The sequence below is a fragment of the Periophthalmus magnuspinnatus genome, chromosome 6, assembly GCF_009829125.3.
Source record: "Periophthalmus magnuspinnatus isolate fPerMag1 chromosome 6, fPerMag1.2.pri, whole genome shotgun sequence".
NCBI classification, from domain to species: domain Eukaryota; kingdom Metazoa; phylum Chordata; class Actinopteri; order Gobiiformes; family Gobiidae; genus Periophthalmus; species Periophthalmus magnuspinnatus.
In genome coordinates, this window is record NC_047131.1 from 21,058,533 (window position 1) to 21,073,589 (window position 15,057).

The 15,057-nt window shown below is 37.9% G+C and overlaps 3 protein-coding genes across 4 annotated transcripts in view; 2 read left to right on the forward strand and 1 right to left on the reverse strand.

The window, feature by feature from the left end:
• The first annotated feature begins 2,032 nt into the window (after positions 1-2,032).
• On the forward strand, positions 2,033-4,787 carry parietopsin. The gene is made up of 4 exons (XM_033967537.2): positions 2,033-2,366; positions 3,254-3,582; positions 4,253-4,498; positions 4,565-4,787. The coding sequence occupies exons 1-4, from the start codon at positions 2,033-2,035 to the stop codon at positions 4,712-4,714; spliced, it is 1,059 nt and encodes a 352-aa protein (XP_033823428.1). The 3' UTR covers positions 4,715-4,787.
• A 4,557-nt stretch (positions 4,788-9,344) lies between these two features.
• On the forward strand, positions 9,345-11,325 carry LOC117371860 (dopamine D2-like receptor). Its single transcript, XM_033967538.1, has 2 exons — positions 9,345-10,739; positions 11,167-11,325. The coding sequence occupies exons 1-2, from the start codon at positions 9,345-9,347 to the stop codon at positions 11,323-11,325; spliced, it is 1,554 nt and encodes a 517-aa protein (XP_033823429.1).
• A 1,358-nt stretch (positions 11,326-12,683) lies between these two features.
• The window catches only part of LOC117372821 (potassium voltage-gated channel subfamily D member 2-like), a 55,504-nt gene continuing 53,130 nt past the window's right edge, over positions 12,684-15,057 (reverse strand). For both annotated transcript variants that reach the window (XM_055222597.1, XM_033968687.2), the window contains one exon: positions 12,684-14,119. In XM_055222597.1, the coding sequence (XP_055078572.1) occupies positions 13,936-14,119 (184 nt within the window). In that variant the 3' untranslated portion in view covers positions 12,684-13,935. The remainder of the gene's footprint in view (positions 14,120-15,057) is intronic.

The window sequence follows — 15,057 nt, forward strand, 5'->3', positions numbered from 1 at the left end:
TATGTAATATTGTAAAATAAAACATATTATAATGATGCCCTCACTGTCAGTGGCGGTTGAAGGAAAATGCTGCAGTCAGATACATTAAGTTTGAAGCAGAAGTGAAGAAACCCTCAGATTGAACACAGGTAACACCCCAATAACACATATGAAAAGGCAAAGCAAGTTTATTTTTATAGCACAATTGGTACACAAAGTAATTCAAAGTGCTGTAGAAAATACGAAATACATTAAAATCACAATACAAACAAATCAAAACATAAATAATCCTCATAACATTACTGATAGATAGAAAAGTGCAGAATAAAAACCTTTCAGTCATATTACAATGTGCAACATGACACTGCTCCCAAACTAAAGGAGAGGAATAAAGTTTTTTGTCTAAATAAAATGGGAATCATAGCAGTGTTTGCAAGATATCCCAGGGTCCAAAGAGTCTGTTTTGGATTTGGTATTGGCATCTATATTGAAGAGAAATTGCTTTATATGTGACCTCACTTGTTTTTGTTTAGTATGAGCCACCTCCTACTGTAAAAATGAGTGCAGCTTGTGCTTCTACTATTCCCTCTGCCTCCTCTCATTTACAACAAAGAGCAGGTCCAGGGCAGGCCACAGGTGAGGCCCTATGAATATGATCTATGCTTTTTATTTCTATATATTGTAAAAGAAAAAATTGTCAACTGAGGAAACAGTTCCAGGGGTGAAGACGTTTCGCTGCTCATCCAAGACGCTTCTTCAGTTCTGGTCAGATTACTGGTGGATATTGCCTTATATCTATCTGAAGAGAGGAGCTAACTACACTGAAACTACCAGGGATGAAACGTTTTCACTCCAGTTGACAAATTTGAATTTTTGTTTTACTATGGCTCAGACCTGAACAACAGAGGGATTACACATACTGTACATTCATATATAATGTGATATTTGTTCAGAGACTGTCTTAGTTTTATTTATTGTATTTTTTTAGGGAATCCTGGTAAGACGTCTTCAGCTGGTACAGTGAGAAATAATCCATCTGGCCTCACAAACCCACCCTCCGGGTCAGTGCAAAGTAGTTTATGCATCCATTTTATCCACAACACATCTTTTCTATGAATTTAATGTAATTCTTATTTCAGTGTGGGCATGAAACTGACCATCACAGGCTCTGGCTCTGTAAGAAATGTGTCTGGAGCTGGGGTCAACAAGATATCTACTCAAGAAACTCATAAAAAGCATATTATTTACAATATGTGGGCTTTTAAAAATAGACACACAGTTTGCACAATAGGATCAGTGTTATGCCTTCCAGCCAAAACACACATTCAATACTGTCGCTCTTACTTTTTTCATTTGTCACACTTTTCTCTTGTTTTTCATCCCAGGAATGAGGTTGATGCTGACATTGGAAATGGAGGAGTAAAGAGCAAGTCCTGTCATGAATGTGGAGCGAAATCTGCAAAATTCAAAAAGTTTTGAGTGTGGAGTCTGAAGGAGGTGCATCTGATTTAATAACCAAAACAGATCTATGGCAAAACATCTAAAAATGTTAAAAGTTTAATCTGAGAATCTAGTTTTACAGCAGAAGCAAGATATACTAACTTGAATTGAAATTTATTACAATTCCTGTTATATTACACTGCAAAACCATCATTAGAAACATTTTGATTATTCGTCAGTTCATTTAAAACTTATAAATGGCACCAGACATGTAAAGTATTAGCTTATTTTAATACCCATGTGGCTTTCCTATTATGTATAGTCGCCATAACCTAAATTTTGTTCTATAAAATTGACATTTGTGCTTTGCAATTACCCTTATAACAGAGGGTTGTGCATAATCCTGTTAAATCTTGTTAGGCCTCATTTGGCATATTGAATTGGAAGCTTTTTTTCTGTGGAGCCAGGTGCACCCGCTTAAAACCAGAGATCCCGTATTGTCTCCAAGCGAGGTTCACCACGGATCAAACATGATAAGATCGGCTGCTCGTGATCAGAGCACGGTTTCCACAGTTGCACTTTCCACGGGGTCACAGTTTGAACCTTATGCACCATGGACAACAGCAGTGCGCAGTGGATCTCTGGAGGAGACGAGGAGCTAGTAACTGTGGCCCCGACCATCTTTCCTCGCTTTGGCTACAGTATCATCTCTTTTCTCATGTTCATCACCACCGTGTTGACAGTGTTCAATAACGGGCTGGTGATCGTGGTGATGGTGAGGAACTGTCTGCTGCAGCCCATGAACGTGCTGATCCTGAGTCTCGCAGTGTCTGACCTCATGATCGGCCTGTGCGGCTCACTGGTCGTGACCATCACCAACTACAGAGGCTACTTCTTCATCGGGCACGCCGCCTGTGTCTTCCAGGGATTTGCGGTCAATTATTTTGGTGAGTTGGGAGATGAAAGTTTATTTGATTTAGGTGCAGTGTCTCGGGGCTAGGGCTGTTTTCTTGAGGCCAAAAGGTTAAAGCACAAAAGTTGGCAGGATATTGTTTTCCTCCACACAGGCTGTTTTTATCCTACTGTGGTTAAGATAACTTTATTCCTCAGATAACATGTCCATTTCAACGAGTTCTTGAAATTTTGCCATGGGCCAAGTATTTAAGAAACACATTGTTTGGTCATTGTGTTACTGTATCACTGCAACAGTGTGAGCCATTTGTAGTAGTTTCAACTTTTCTTTCATCATTATATGGAACCAAGAAAATTAATGAATCTACAACAACATAGAAAATCAGCTCTGTATCAAGAGTTAGGCTTTAGACTAGAGTTAATATTCAATATCTTAATTAAATTGGTTAAATTCACTTTCCATTAAGCCATTAACTCCCAGACATATCTTAAATTTAAACAAAGGTTTGTTACAATTTGAATCGTGTAGGTCTATTTGCTACACTTCACTTATGAAAACTCTAAACTGAAAGTAAATGCATTTTATTTTTGGCCTAAAACCTTGCAAGATTTATTGTTTAATAATAACATGTACTTAGCTTTATGATACAAATTTATGTTGCATATTGCAGTAGGTTATAACCATCATATGTTTTATCACATAATAATCTCCATAATAGCGTCTTTCTTTTCACATATGGCTTTAGGGAGATCATAAGATCACGATATCTCTGCTTGGACTTGAAAGTCCAATTTATTTTAGCCGTTTCATATTTCTCTTAGAAGATTGCTTTCTCCTGAACTCATTGGCCTCATAACCCTCTTATAAAAATCTCTTGGTGTGACCCTTCACTCGCTGCAGTGCTGCTCTGCTGTCGTGCAGGTCTGGTGTCCCTGTGCACTCTGACCCTGTTGGCCTACGAGCGTTACCATGTAGTGTGTAAGCCCAGGGCAGGGCTTAAGATGAGTATGAAGAGAAGCATGATGGGTCTGCTCTTCGTCTGGGTCTTCTGCCTCTTCTGGGCCATTACCCCTCTGTTTGGCTGGAGCGGCTATGGGCCGGAGGGTGTGCAGACCTCCTGTTCTCTGTCCTGGGAGGAGAGGTCCTGGAGTAACTACAGCTACCTCATCCTCTACACTCTGCTCTGCTTCCTCATCCCAGTGGCCATCATCATCTACTGCTACTACAAAGTGCTAACACAAATGAACAAGGTGATTCTTTTGTACTGTTCTATAATGTGACAATCTGCTATTTTGAGAAAATTGTCATTTCAATTTTTTTTCTTGAATACAGCTCTATGCTCAAACAAAAACCTTTTTTTCCCGCCCACACCTCCAATCGATAAGCCTCAGCAACGCTCTGAGTGACAGGTGTATTTAACCAATAGCAATAAAGTGTGAACTTTCAGAATAAGATGACTTTAGTTACTAAGTTGACATGAATCATGATAAAATCAAAATCAAATTAAAATTGTGATATGCATTTTTTGGTATAAGTATTGTTATACTGTTGTATCCATTATCTAATTATTATTTGAAGAGCTTCATTTGCTTCATAATTTAACTTTACTGCTTCATACTTTAACTTTAATTTAACTTTTTAATACCAAAGAATCGTTGCTTTTGGAGCAATCTGGGCACCTGGATAATGAACCTGACAGCAAAACAATTGTAGAAATATGCTCTCAACAGAGCTGTTCTGATTCATGGGGGCTTGTCATAAGTGTGAGACACCCTCAACCTCATAGTCGTAGATCATAGCTAGTCGGTTGCTTAGTTTGACGCTCTACCAATGACCTGTTTAACAGCTCATTTGGTCTCCCAAAGGCCCTCTCCACATTATTAAGGTGCAGTTGTACTCATTATATTTTTTCTGTTATAGCTGAACCGAAGCGTGGAGCTCCAGGGTGGTCGGTCCAGTCAAGAGGAGAATGAACATGCCATAACCATGGTCCTGTGTATGATAGTGGCCTTCTTCATTTGCTGGCTGCCTTACACCATCTTGTCTGTGGTTGTGGTGGCAGATCCAGAGCTCTATATCCATCCTCTAGTGGCCACCATGCCCATGTACTTCGCCAAGACCAGCCCGGTGTACAACCCCATCATTTACTTCCTGTCTAACAAACAAGTAAGGACCTGACTAAGGAGCTAACAACACTGATTTCTTGCTGCTGCTGATTTTGTTGTGTCTTAGTTTCGTGATGCCACTCTGGAGGTGTTGTCCTTTGGAAAGTATATCCCCCATGGTCCTGCCTCTTCTAATATCGTCATGCAGCCGCTCAACAACAGGGAAACCCGGCTCCCTCTCACCCGCAACATTCACAGCAGGGTGCTGCCTCTGTGACACAGGGACACAATATAGATACAATAGAGATGTACAGACTGTGACTATAGTCCCACTAAAGAGCAGGTGGGACTGGCCAGTGTCTTTTTGGACACTTGGGCTACAGAGAGAGTGGCAGAGAGAAATTTCTTTGAGGAACTTCCTTTTTCTGTTTTTCTTTCTAGCAAAGCAGGGAATGCCTGCCTATGCAACAGAAAGTCAGAAGTTTCATAGAGATCTTTGTAGTTATATTATTTGTAGTTAGTCAATTATAACTGGTGTAGGTATTAGGTGTGAGTTGATAGATTTTTATTTCAAGGAATCATTTTTAATCATTTTAAAGTAAGTACTTTAACCAGACATGGGTGCAGTAGCCAAAAATATATTAAAGTGAGCGCACTGTTACTTCAAAAATATTAATACTCAATTAAAAGTTAAAAAGTAGTGGTCCAAGAAATTACTAGGGTAAGAATAAAAAGTGCTACTACTCAAGTAATCTCTGATTTATAATTTAATTGATCAGTGGCTCAGTCTCAGTCACAGGGTAAGTGATAAAGAGACTGTAAATTGAAGAATAGATAACCCATTTTAAAGTCCCAGTTCTGTTTACTCGTCACACATGCCCCCTTTTAGGCAGTCATTTGTTTTAGTTGAACTTCATGTTGTTTTATGTTTCTAGGACAGTGAGTGTGAATGTTGGAAAGTAGCCAAATATAACCGGGGCATAAGCCCTTTGTGCATTTGTAAACCATTTGTAAAAAGCTCTCTGCATTTTAATAATTTAACACTTAAACCTTGCAGAAAGTAAATTACTTGACCCCCTATTTTATTTATAGACTTTCTGCAAAGATAATGCGGGACAGAGCATTCCTCCTCTGAGAAAATTGATTTTACATAAATTACATTGTGCAGACCCTTCCATATATTCCTTGTTAAGTTGGTTCTGTGACTTCTCCCACACCATATATGTAAATGCCTATGTAAAATGCACATATAGCCTTTTGTGTTATTACTTTATCGCTATGGCCAGATTAAATTTTATATCGATGATGCAATTCACAGGTCATGCCCTTTTTCCAACTTGCACTTTTTCGAAAACACATGATTTGATTTTGCCGCAGTGTGGACGGTATAGGAATAATTTCTTTCATAAGTACCTGTGTGGATACTAGCTTTTCTCAATGCAATTACACAAGTGGAGGAGGGGAGACCAAATACAACAAATCCTCTCTTTCTCTCTTGCTCTCTCTCGCCTCACTGTGTCTGTGATAGAGCTGCTAACACAAAGGAGGAAGTCATTTGTTTGAATCAGTTCTGCATTAGCCACAAAAGCACATAATTAAAACAAGACAAATTTGGCAGCGCTTCCAGTTTTCCTTTAGTTTGTTTAAGCTCACAAAAGTCAAAGAGGGAATGTATGCTCTCTATTTGGTCCCAATAGTGTGAAATGGGATTGGAGTTTATTACACCTTGTACCCAATTTTTTATTTTTGTTTTATTTATTTATTTTTATTTTTTGTAATAAAATTTGTCTTGCCCCAGTACAAATATATTTTAAAAGCAGCTTTTGAGGTGTGAATAAGGGTTAGGGTTAATTAGATGACAAGTGTAATTCGACTTGTCATCTAATTAGAAAGCATTTTATTATTTGATAATCAGGAAGTGCATGTTAGCATGCTAGATGTTGTTAGCTTTACTGTGTTGGCAAAACTCGGCTCTGGCCTCTGAAAGTTGTGGAAAGCGCTTATAAAGTGCATGCATATGGTAAGTGAGATTCAAGTTTGGACCACTGCAAACTGTTTAAAATACATTTTTAAGACAGTAAAAATCAGGTATAGCATGTTTAAAGAGTCAGATTTGAAGAGTGGTGCATGATGAGAATATTGTAATGATTTTCAAAGATCGTACTTGATAATTATGTTAATTGTGTTTCTCTGGACTGCTCTTCTCTTAAAATTATGATTGCTAATGAGTTAAGAGGCAGACAGATTTCCTCTTGATCTTTGTTTGCGAATTTGATATCATCAAGCAGTAAGAGAACATTTTGTCCTCTGAATGTTAGAAAAATGACTATAAACAAATGAATGAAAGAGTTCCCAAAGCTTCAGCTCATGTGCTGTGCCCCCAGTCTGCAAAATGGTCAATGGGCAGCATCTATCAAAAATGATCCACTGTTTGTTGTGTATGTATTACATATGACGTCACAACACAGGGATGATCAGGTGGTCATAATGTTATGGCTATCTGCATGTTATCGAGCGAGCGAGTCAAGATTTCTTGTTTTTGCCCGCTGATCTGCTTAAAGTTTCATTATGCAACTTTTCTGGTGAAAGGTCCACCACCCACTTGTTTCCATGGAGATGTTATTGCTTTGCTTACAATGTCCAATATTGTGGCATTAAACTAATCTCAATGGAGACAAGCAGGTGGTGCCATCAGACTAAAGTTACTGTTGTATAAATACAAGAAGATTGATTTAATGCCATACTGAGGAGCATTCCAAGCAAAGAAATAACATCTCCATGGCTACAGGCAGGTGGATTTGGTTCAAATGTAACATCGGCCTTGTTGACTGTGTTTTTGTAAATAGTTCACATAGGACCTGATGCTAAATAAAGTGCTTTTCAGTTGCCCATAAGCTCTTGTTGTCTTTGTGAGTGGGAAATCTCTCTTCCTCTGCCCTTTTTGTCACTATATCGTAGAGCAGCATGAGGCATTTGATCAACCTAATATGTTTGTCTGCAGTGAAAAAGGCATTGTGTTGATCTAATCCCAGATTTGGTGTAGTCCGTAATCTTTTTCACATTTGAGGCAAAGAGCATTTCACACTATATCTCTAAACAGGATTACATAATGTCATGGTATAATCCCACAGCATGGTCGCCCCTCATTTCCCTTCTATAAATGTGGAAGTTGCTAGCCATCCATCTGGTCTTGTTAGTGCCAACCCTTGTGATGTGATCTTTTGGACCATGGGGACAGCTGTGCACTTAACTCAACAGTGCATAACAGAGGCTTTTGGTTAAATCTGAACACTCCCCGGAATAGTTTTATTTTTGTTTTTTTTCTGTTTTGGGTTTGCTCCCTTTGGTGCATTCATTTGTACAAAAAATAGGGCTGCCGGATTAATCAGAAATTAATCGAAATTGCAGTTTGAATGGACAAAATTAGCAAATCACAAAGACTGCAATTATTTAACTTTTTTGAAAAGAACAAATTAGTCTTATTCTCAAAGATGATTTGAATTGCATGGGATTCCTGTCTTAGATTAGCAGGTTATATTTTAGATCTAATCGTAATTGTAATGCTTGTTAAAAAAAAAAAGAAAGAAAAAATCACAATCAGATATTTTGTATTTGTATTATCATTCAGCCCTTTTGAAAATGTCATGCAGTTTTCAACTCCTGATGTGATGTTCTTATCTTGGCATGGGAGTGGCATAATCTGTCCATCACATTTTCAAGATGTCAGTGTTTTTCTTTTTTGTTTTATTGCTTTTTTTTCTGAAATAACATTCTATTCATTTATTCATCCCTGACTACCCTTTCTCTTAATAGTTGTAGGTAAAAATATAACTGGTATATTTTATAGTGTTGATGCAGTATACCAGTTGCCCGAATAATCTGTAAAATGATATTTTCTTTACCAGAGAGCAGGGCTGGAAAGTAACTAATTACAAATACTCATGTTACTGTAACTGAGCTGTTTTTTTGAGTAATTGTAATTAAATGTGATTCTAATCACGTAATAGTAATTAGCTCCATTTAAAGTCATACGAGTACTGAGTACAGGAGAAGTGGTTAGAAACGATTCAATTCAGCTTTAAATTGTTCAATTAATGTAAATTAGTGATCTAAAATGCTGTTAAAATCTGTTAAAAAGTAACTAGCAACTAATACTCTGAGTTTAATCTTATGTGTGCCATTTACTTTTGCTTAAGTACAATTTTGGAAATAGAACTTATACTTATAATTGAGTACATTAAGTTCAAATTTTCAGTATTCTTTCCACCACTGAATAGAATGAGTGTAATGTGAAGATAGTGACTCAGGGGTCTTTTGTCAAATGATATATCTCGCAATACAGTGTAGCGTAGTCCAGTCATTATGCGACAAATCTCTTAAGACATTTTCTCACATTTTCTTTTTAATCATACATACCTGGCATAGGTCAAGGAAGAGCGATGAAAGAAAATAAAAGCATACAGAGCCTATTATAGGTCTTGATTTAACACCTTTGCCAATGAACTAAAGCGACAAAGACTGGCAAATAGTATGTGAGTGGATGTGGACCTGCATTCAACTGTAAACCACTAAATCATAATATAGAAATGTCTCCAGATGTCCCATATAAGATTTTATGTAATATCGTCATTATGGCCAACCCTAATTTCTGGCATAAGTAATTTAGGGCTTAACAAACTACACATGCTTTCAATTACCCAGCGGCCATTTTTCCTGTTGCCTCCTCTGTGCTCGCCCTGCGCAGCTTTTAATGACTGTGAACGATTATGTCTCCCCTGTGACCTTCTTGTGGTGTGATGTGATAATGAAAAGGGCGTGTCTTGTGGCATAACATGTCCGAGCTTCTAGTTTTAACCATAAATACTCTCCAGGAAGTTCACAAGTCTCCCAACATGCTGTGATTAGATATGATAGGAGCCCAACTTAACACATTGGACACAAAGAACAAAACCAGCTTGGAAACATATCTTGACCTGGGATTTGTCGCTGCAAACACTTTAATTCTTCTGGCTACCTTTTTCGTTGGTATTGCTGCTAATGTTTTTGTCATACTAGCTGTCTACAAGCAAAAGAGTCTTCAGACATCCAACAACGCCTTGGTGGTGAACTTGGCGGTCATAGATTTTCTTAGATGCGTCATCGACTGCCCAGTTTTGCTGACGATCGTTTCAATGTTAAACCAGAAAGGCCATGTAGAAACTATAATTTGTGATATGCAAGTAGTGTCTTTTTCCTTCAGCTGCTGTATTCAGTTACTAACTTTAGCTTGTATAAGTGTGGAGAGGTACCAGGCCATTTCGCAGCCCTTCAAAATCGCCCAAAGACGTAAGCGCATTATGGTGTGGATCCCTCTAACGTGGATAGTGGCCATTGTGGTTGCCCTATTTTGCTTGTTGTTCCTGAAAGACTCCCCTGTTTACGTCAGATGCCAAGGATTCGGGAAAGGAACACTTCAAATATCTTACGACACCTATGGTCTCTACATGGTTCTACCTCTGTGGGCGGCTTGTTTTAGCATCATTATAGGTTTCTACACTCGCATCTTCGTCCTGGTCAGATCATACAACAGAAAGATTTTCGATAAAGGCATCACTCCTGTAGAGAAAAACAATAAAGAGGAAACCAAGAAAAAGGAACTCAATACTATCCAAATGGAACCTATGGGGACTGAAGCAGCACAGAAATCACCCAACAAAGATACAGTGTCGGCTTTGTTGACCTCCAACCTCCCACAATGCATCTCTCCGGGTGCCGGGAATGAAAAGGAAAACGCATTGGAGGTAATTGAATTGGAACAGCCTTATAAGAAAGCAATACAGGATGGAGGGAAAGTGTGTGAAAGTGAGAAGCCAAAGACTACAGGAACAGATGGAGATGCAAGGGATGGGGTTAAAAGCTCAAACTCCAACTTGCAGCAAATGTCGAACAACCTGAACTCGGAAAATTCAAAAGAAAAAGCACAGAATGACACACTCCGGGAAAATAACCGTGACATTCAGTCTGCTGCGCAAACAACCAACCAAGAGCCAGTTTCAGATGTAAAGATGAAAGCCAGTGATAATGCAACAGTGGATGCAGTCTCTCCAGTGACAAAGACAGAGGTGGAGGATCCAGCGCAGAATATAGAGGGGGCGGTGTGCATGATGCCCTCAAAGGCAAACCGAGAAAGGGCCAACAAGAAGAAGGAAAGCAAGATGGCCAAACGTGCCGGCTACATCATCGTCACGTTTCTGCTCTTCTGGCTGCCAATTATCACCACCATTATTCTCAACTTTGCACTGCACGGAAATAAGTATATTCAAGTAAGTGAAAATGAGATTATAAAAGCAGAAAACTGTTACTTTATATTTGAGATGTAGATTTATTAGTATTTTTAGCATAATGTAAAAGGTGATGTGACTTAGAAAAAAGTGCATGTGATGAGTCTAAAATATTACAAAAATATGCTTTACTTTTCTTATTATAGAATCGCCCCGTTACTTTTTTCTATATGCTTTTGTATGCTATGTAACTTTTCTGATAATGGTCCACTATCTGCTTGTGTCCAGGGAGATTTATTGAATGTTCCACTGAACAGCATTAAACATATTTTCTTGCATTTAATCAATATAATTTTTTTTTCTTCTCAAAAAAAATGCATTTTTACTGTGAGCACAGCAGGGTCACCTCTCCTGGTGCTTGTTTCCATGGAGATAAGTTTCTAGTAACATTTTCAAGTTTTTCTTACAGATTGCTGTGATCCATGACTTGGAGCTGCTGTCTGTCTCTGTGGCCTGCGTTACATCCCTTAGTAACCCCATCATATACGCTGCTGTCAACCCACAGTTTAGAGCCGAGTTTTACCGACTCCGAAACAAACTGAAGTCTATGTATCACACTGAATCATGACTTTACAGTGTTTGTACGTTAGATGTTTAGAATATTAAATTTTCAAACCCTCTTTATGTTGAGTGTTTTTTATATTCCTCACTACTATTACTCATATAGTATGTCATCAAGTAATCGTTGCCATAACTGCCCAAGAGTAAAAAAAACAAATGAAATGGAAAAATGATTGTGTTGTCAAAGGATAAAATTAACCTAAAATGTAAGTACATAATAATAAAAGCACTCAAATATTAAAAATACTCCAGTACATACATGTGCGAACTCCAGTATTCCTGTGATAAAGACTAGCTGACATGAGCAGCGCCTATCGCCTGCAGAGCTGAGGCACCACATGCTGCTGGAACAATCAGCCCAGCGGGGGGGCGTTACACTATCCGCAGTCCAAACAAGTGCACATTTCCCCCCTGAGACTCCACATCACAGGGCCCACCACCAAGACCGTCAGGTCCACACATGTCCTGCATTGGCACAATCAGTATGAGGAGACCAGCCTGCTAGGAGTGACATGTTTTTTCCTTTCCCCTTTCCTTCTTTCTTTTCCTTTTTTCTTTTTTTTTTTTTAGAATACTGTTTTATTTGAGCAATACTTTGTACTTCTATAATATTTTTTGGAGGTCATTATGAACACACATTTTACATTTAGTACTACTAATTTTCTTGCATGGCATTGGAGATGTGGCTGGAGGATATTTGTATTTTTAAAGAAGTTCAAATTCTACTTAATGCAATTACAAGGTTAGTTTCTTGTGATTTATTCTTTATAAAGGTCATCTGTGGGGAGCTGGCCTTGAACACAGGAAGAATGTTTCAAGAATGTTTTCAAGCTGTTTCTGAGCAGTAAAAATAACTTGTAACTGAACAAATGCAAGATAGATCGGTTTAATGCTGTGGAACATTCCAGGCAAGCAATAACATCTCCATAGCAACAAGCCTTTATTGAACCTCCTACCAGAAAAAGTCACATGGTGCACCGTTAAATAAATGTAAAGTTTAATTTATGATATTTTTATACAGTTATTATTATACTTTTTGTTGAATATGAGTTGATATGATTTGTGTATTTACTAAAATAAAAATACTAAAATACAAACAAAATCAGGCAGTGATAAATGACTAGGGCTACTTTTTTACCTCGACTTGAAATCAGAGGAGGGACACTTTTGCAGAGCTGATGACCTGCCTGTTGAGCTGAACTGAGACTTTTGTTTGAACTTCCTATTATTATCGTAATCACTGCTCTAAGGGTTTAAATTGCCCCCCGGGGACAGATACAGTGATATTGACTGATTGATGTATTCGGAGTTAACCACCTGACTATAAACCCAAACTCCCATAAAGAAAGACATGGCTCCATAGTTGGATGTTCATTTGAGCTACAGTATTTATTCTATCCACTGCACCAAATGCACAATGTGATATATTTTAACCCTTTCTTTACCTTTTTAAATTGTACTTCATTACAAGATTTCATTAAAATCATTGAAAGTGCTGCTCAATTTACACCATAACATCCCAGTCTTGTTTACTTTTCATTCCGCAATTTTCATCATTTTTAAAGGACAAAGCTCAAAACAAGAAGCAGAGACAAACTTTAAGAAGAAAAAACTGAATTCCGTAATGACAGCATGCAAATCCTTAATTCAACCAGTTAACACACAAAAGCAGTATGCCAACTAAACCTAGAAAGGAAAGTATACCCGACTTTCAAATGCAGATGACCATCTTTCCGAACAGAGATATTTACAGCAATGAAAAATGTACAAAATGGCGCTTTTAACACAGTGTAACTTTAAATCTCACGGGAGAATTCATTGATTTAATAGAATTTTTTTTTCCAACGTTATATTCACTTTGTATTACTTCTCTACCCAACTATGACTGCAAATACCCTGTATATTTCTCAATTGTTAATCAATGGAAGCGGTGTTGACCCAGGATGTCAATAAGCTAACACAGAGAATTCAATTTCATAACTTTCACATTGCACAGTTCACAAACATGTCAGGATGCGTGGTAGTATTTTTACTCGGCGAGCAGTCCATGGATGGGTAATGAGTAGTCACAAACGGCAATTCATTCCAGCTAATGTGATGGATTTTTGAATTTACAAGAGCAACGGGTTAACCGCTTCAGTGTGGCTCCTCGAAAACATATGTAGCAAACTGGCTGGTAAGTTCCTAAATATAGACACAATATTCACAATAAGATGAGAATGAGTGTGCTTTGTCAATACAGGCCATTTTAAGTGACCCCGAAACATACGCCCCTCCTCCTACGATGACAAAAACATTACATATTCAAAAAAATAAAGTTTTTCTCAGTATTTTTAGGCAACACCGATATTTAGACAATCCCCAAAAAATCTTTCCGCTGTGCTTTAAAGGAGCTGCTGGTTGCTTTTCCTTCCCCAAAGTCCATACATCAAGTATATACCATGCAGAGATTTGACATCAGATGAAAAATCGTTTTAGATTATAATCTGGTATAATCTGTCTCTGGAGTATGGCAGGTTGATGCTTGTGTGTGTGGTCCCCTCTCCTTTCAGCAGTTTTGGTACTTCTACTACAAAGACCAGTTAGCTGATAGGCAGATAGGCTAACAATATGACATCTACAAGGCAGATACTCGAACTATGTTGCTTTGAGAGTAGACAGCGGCGGTGGAGCTGGTGGAGCCGTCCCCATCTGATGATGTCACCACGGGGGCTTGGAGGCTGACCATGGCGGGCGAGATGTACGGGCCATCACGTTTCAAGGGCACCTTCTCGTCCAGTTTGGCATTCAGGCTGGAGCGGCTGTGAAAAGAGGCACAAAAGCTTAAGACCTTGCAATATGACACCACTCTCCCACATAGGCACAATCAATAAAAATGTTCCTTTTCCTTGGTATATTTGAAAAAAAAAACCAAAAAAACACTTATAGTTTACACTGAACTTCATATTTTTTTGCTATACATTATGGAAAGTACAATATACAACTGAAATAAAAGAGTAAAGATCTATAGTGATACAAATGATAACAATCTAACAGAGAAATGCATTACAAATATGATACACCTTATTTATCCTGAATAATGCATGAATAATAATTAAAAAAATGTTTGTTAATAGTTGGGACAACGGATGGAAATTATCCTTTGGTTATAATCTGGTGTGTTTACATTCATTTTGTATCATGTCTCTTCATTAGCATGCATTGTCCCAAACAAATAAATAAATAAAAATTAAGAATGATTCAGACTTATTTACTATTAATTAAGGCATCAGAGGATTCATTAAGCCTAAATCATTGTTAATACATTCTTTACTCATGGTTTATTAAGATTAATTAAAGTGTAGTTAGTATAAGGTGTCCATTACCTTCCCTTAAGACAACAAAAATCCTCATATTTAACAGGCACTATGTAACTTTTCTAATGGAGGCTTCACCGCTTGTCTCCATGGTGATGTCATTACAGTTATATCAGGCAGGCCAAGCACCTGGTCAAGGTCAGCAATGAAAACACCTGTGTTTGAATAAATGCTAGATATATATCTTTAACGCCATACTGTGTCTTGCTTTTGTTAGACCTCTGCCAAGGCACTGGTCCTATCTTGCAATGGTAACAAAACGGTATATTATGTGTTAAATTTTACAGGTATGGTCTTTTAAACTTTTTATATTTGACAACATCATAATATAATAAATATATCAAATTACCTATTACCTTGCTATTAAGAACAATGTCTTGACC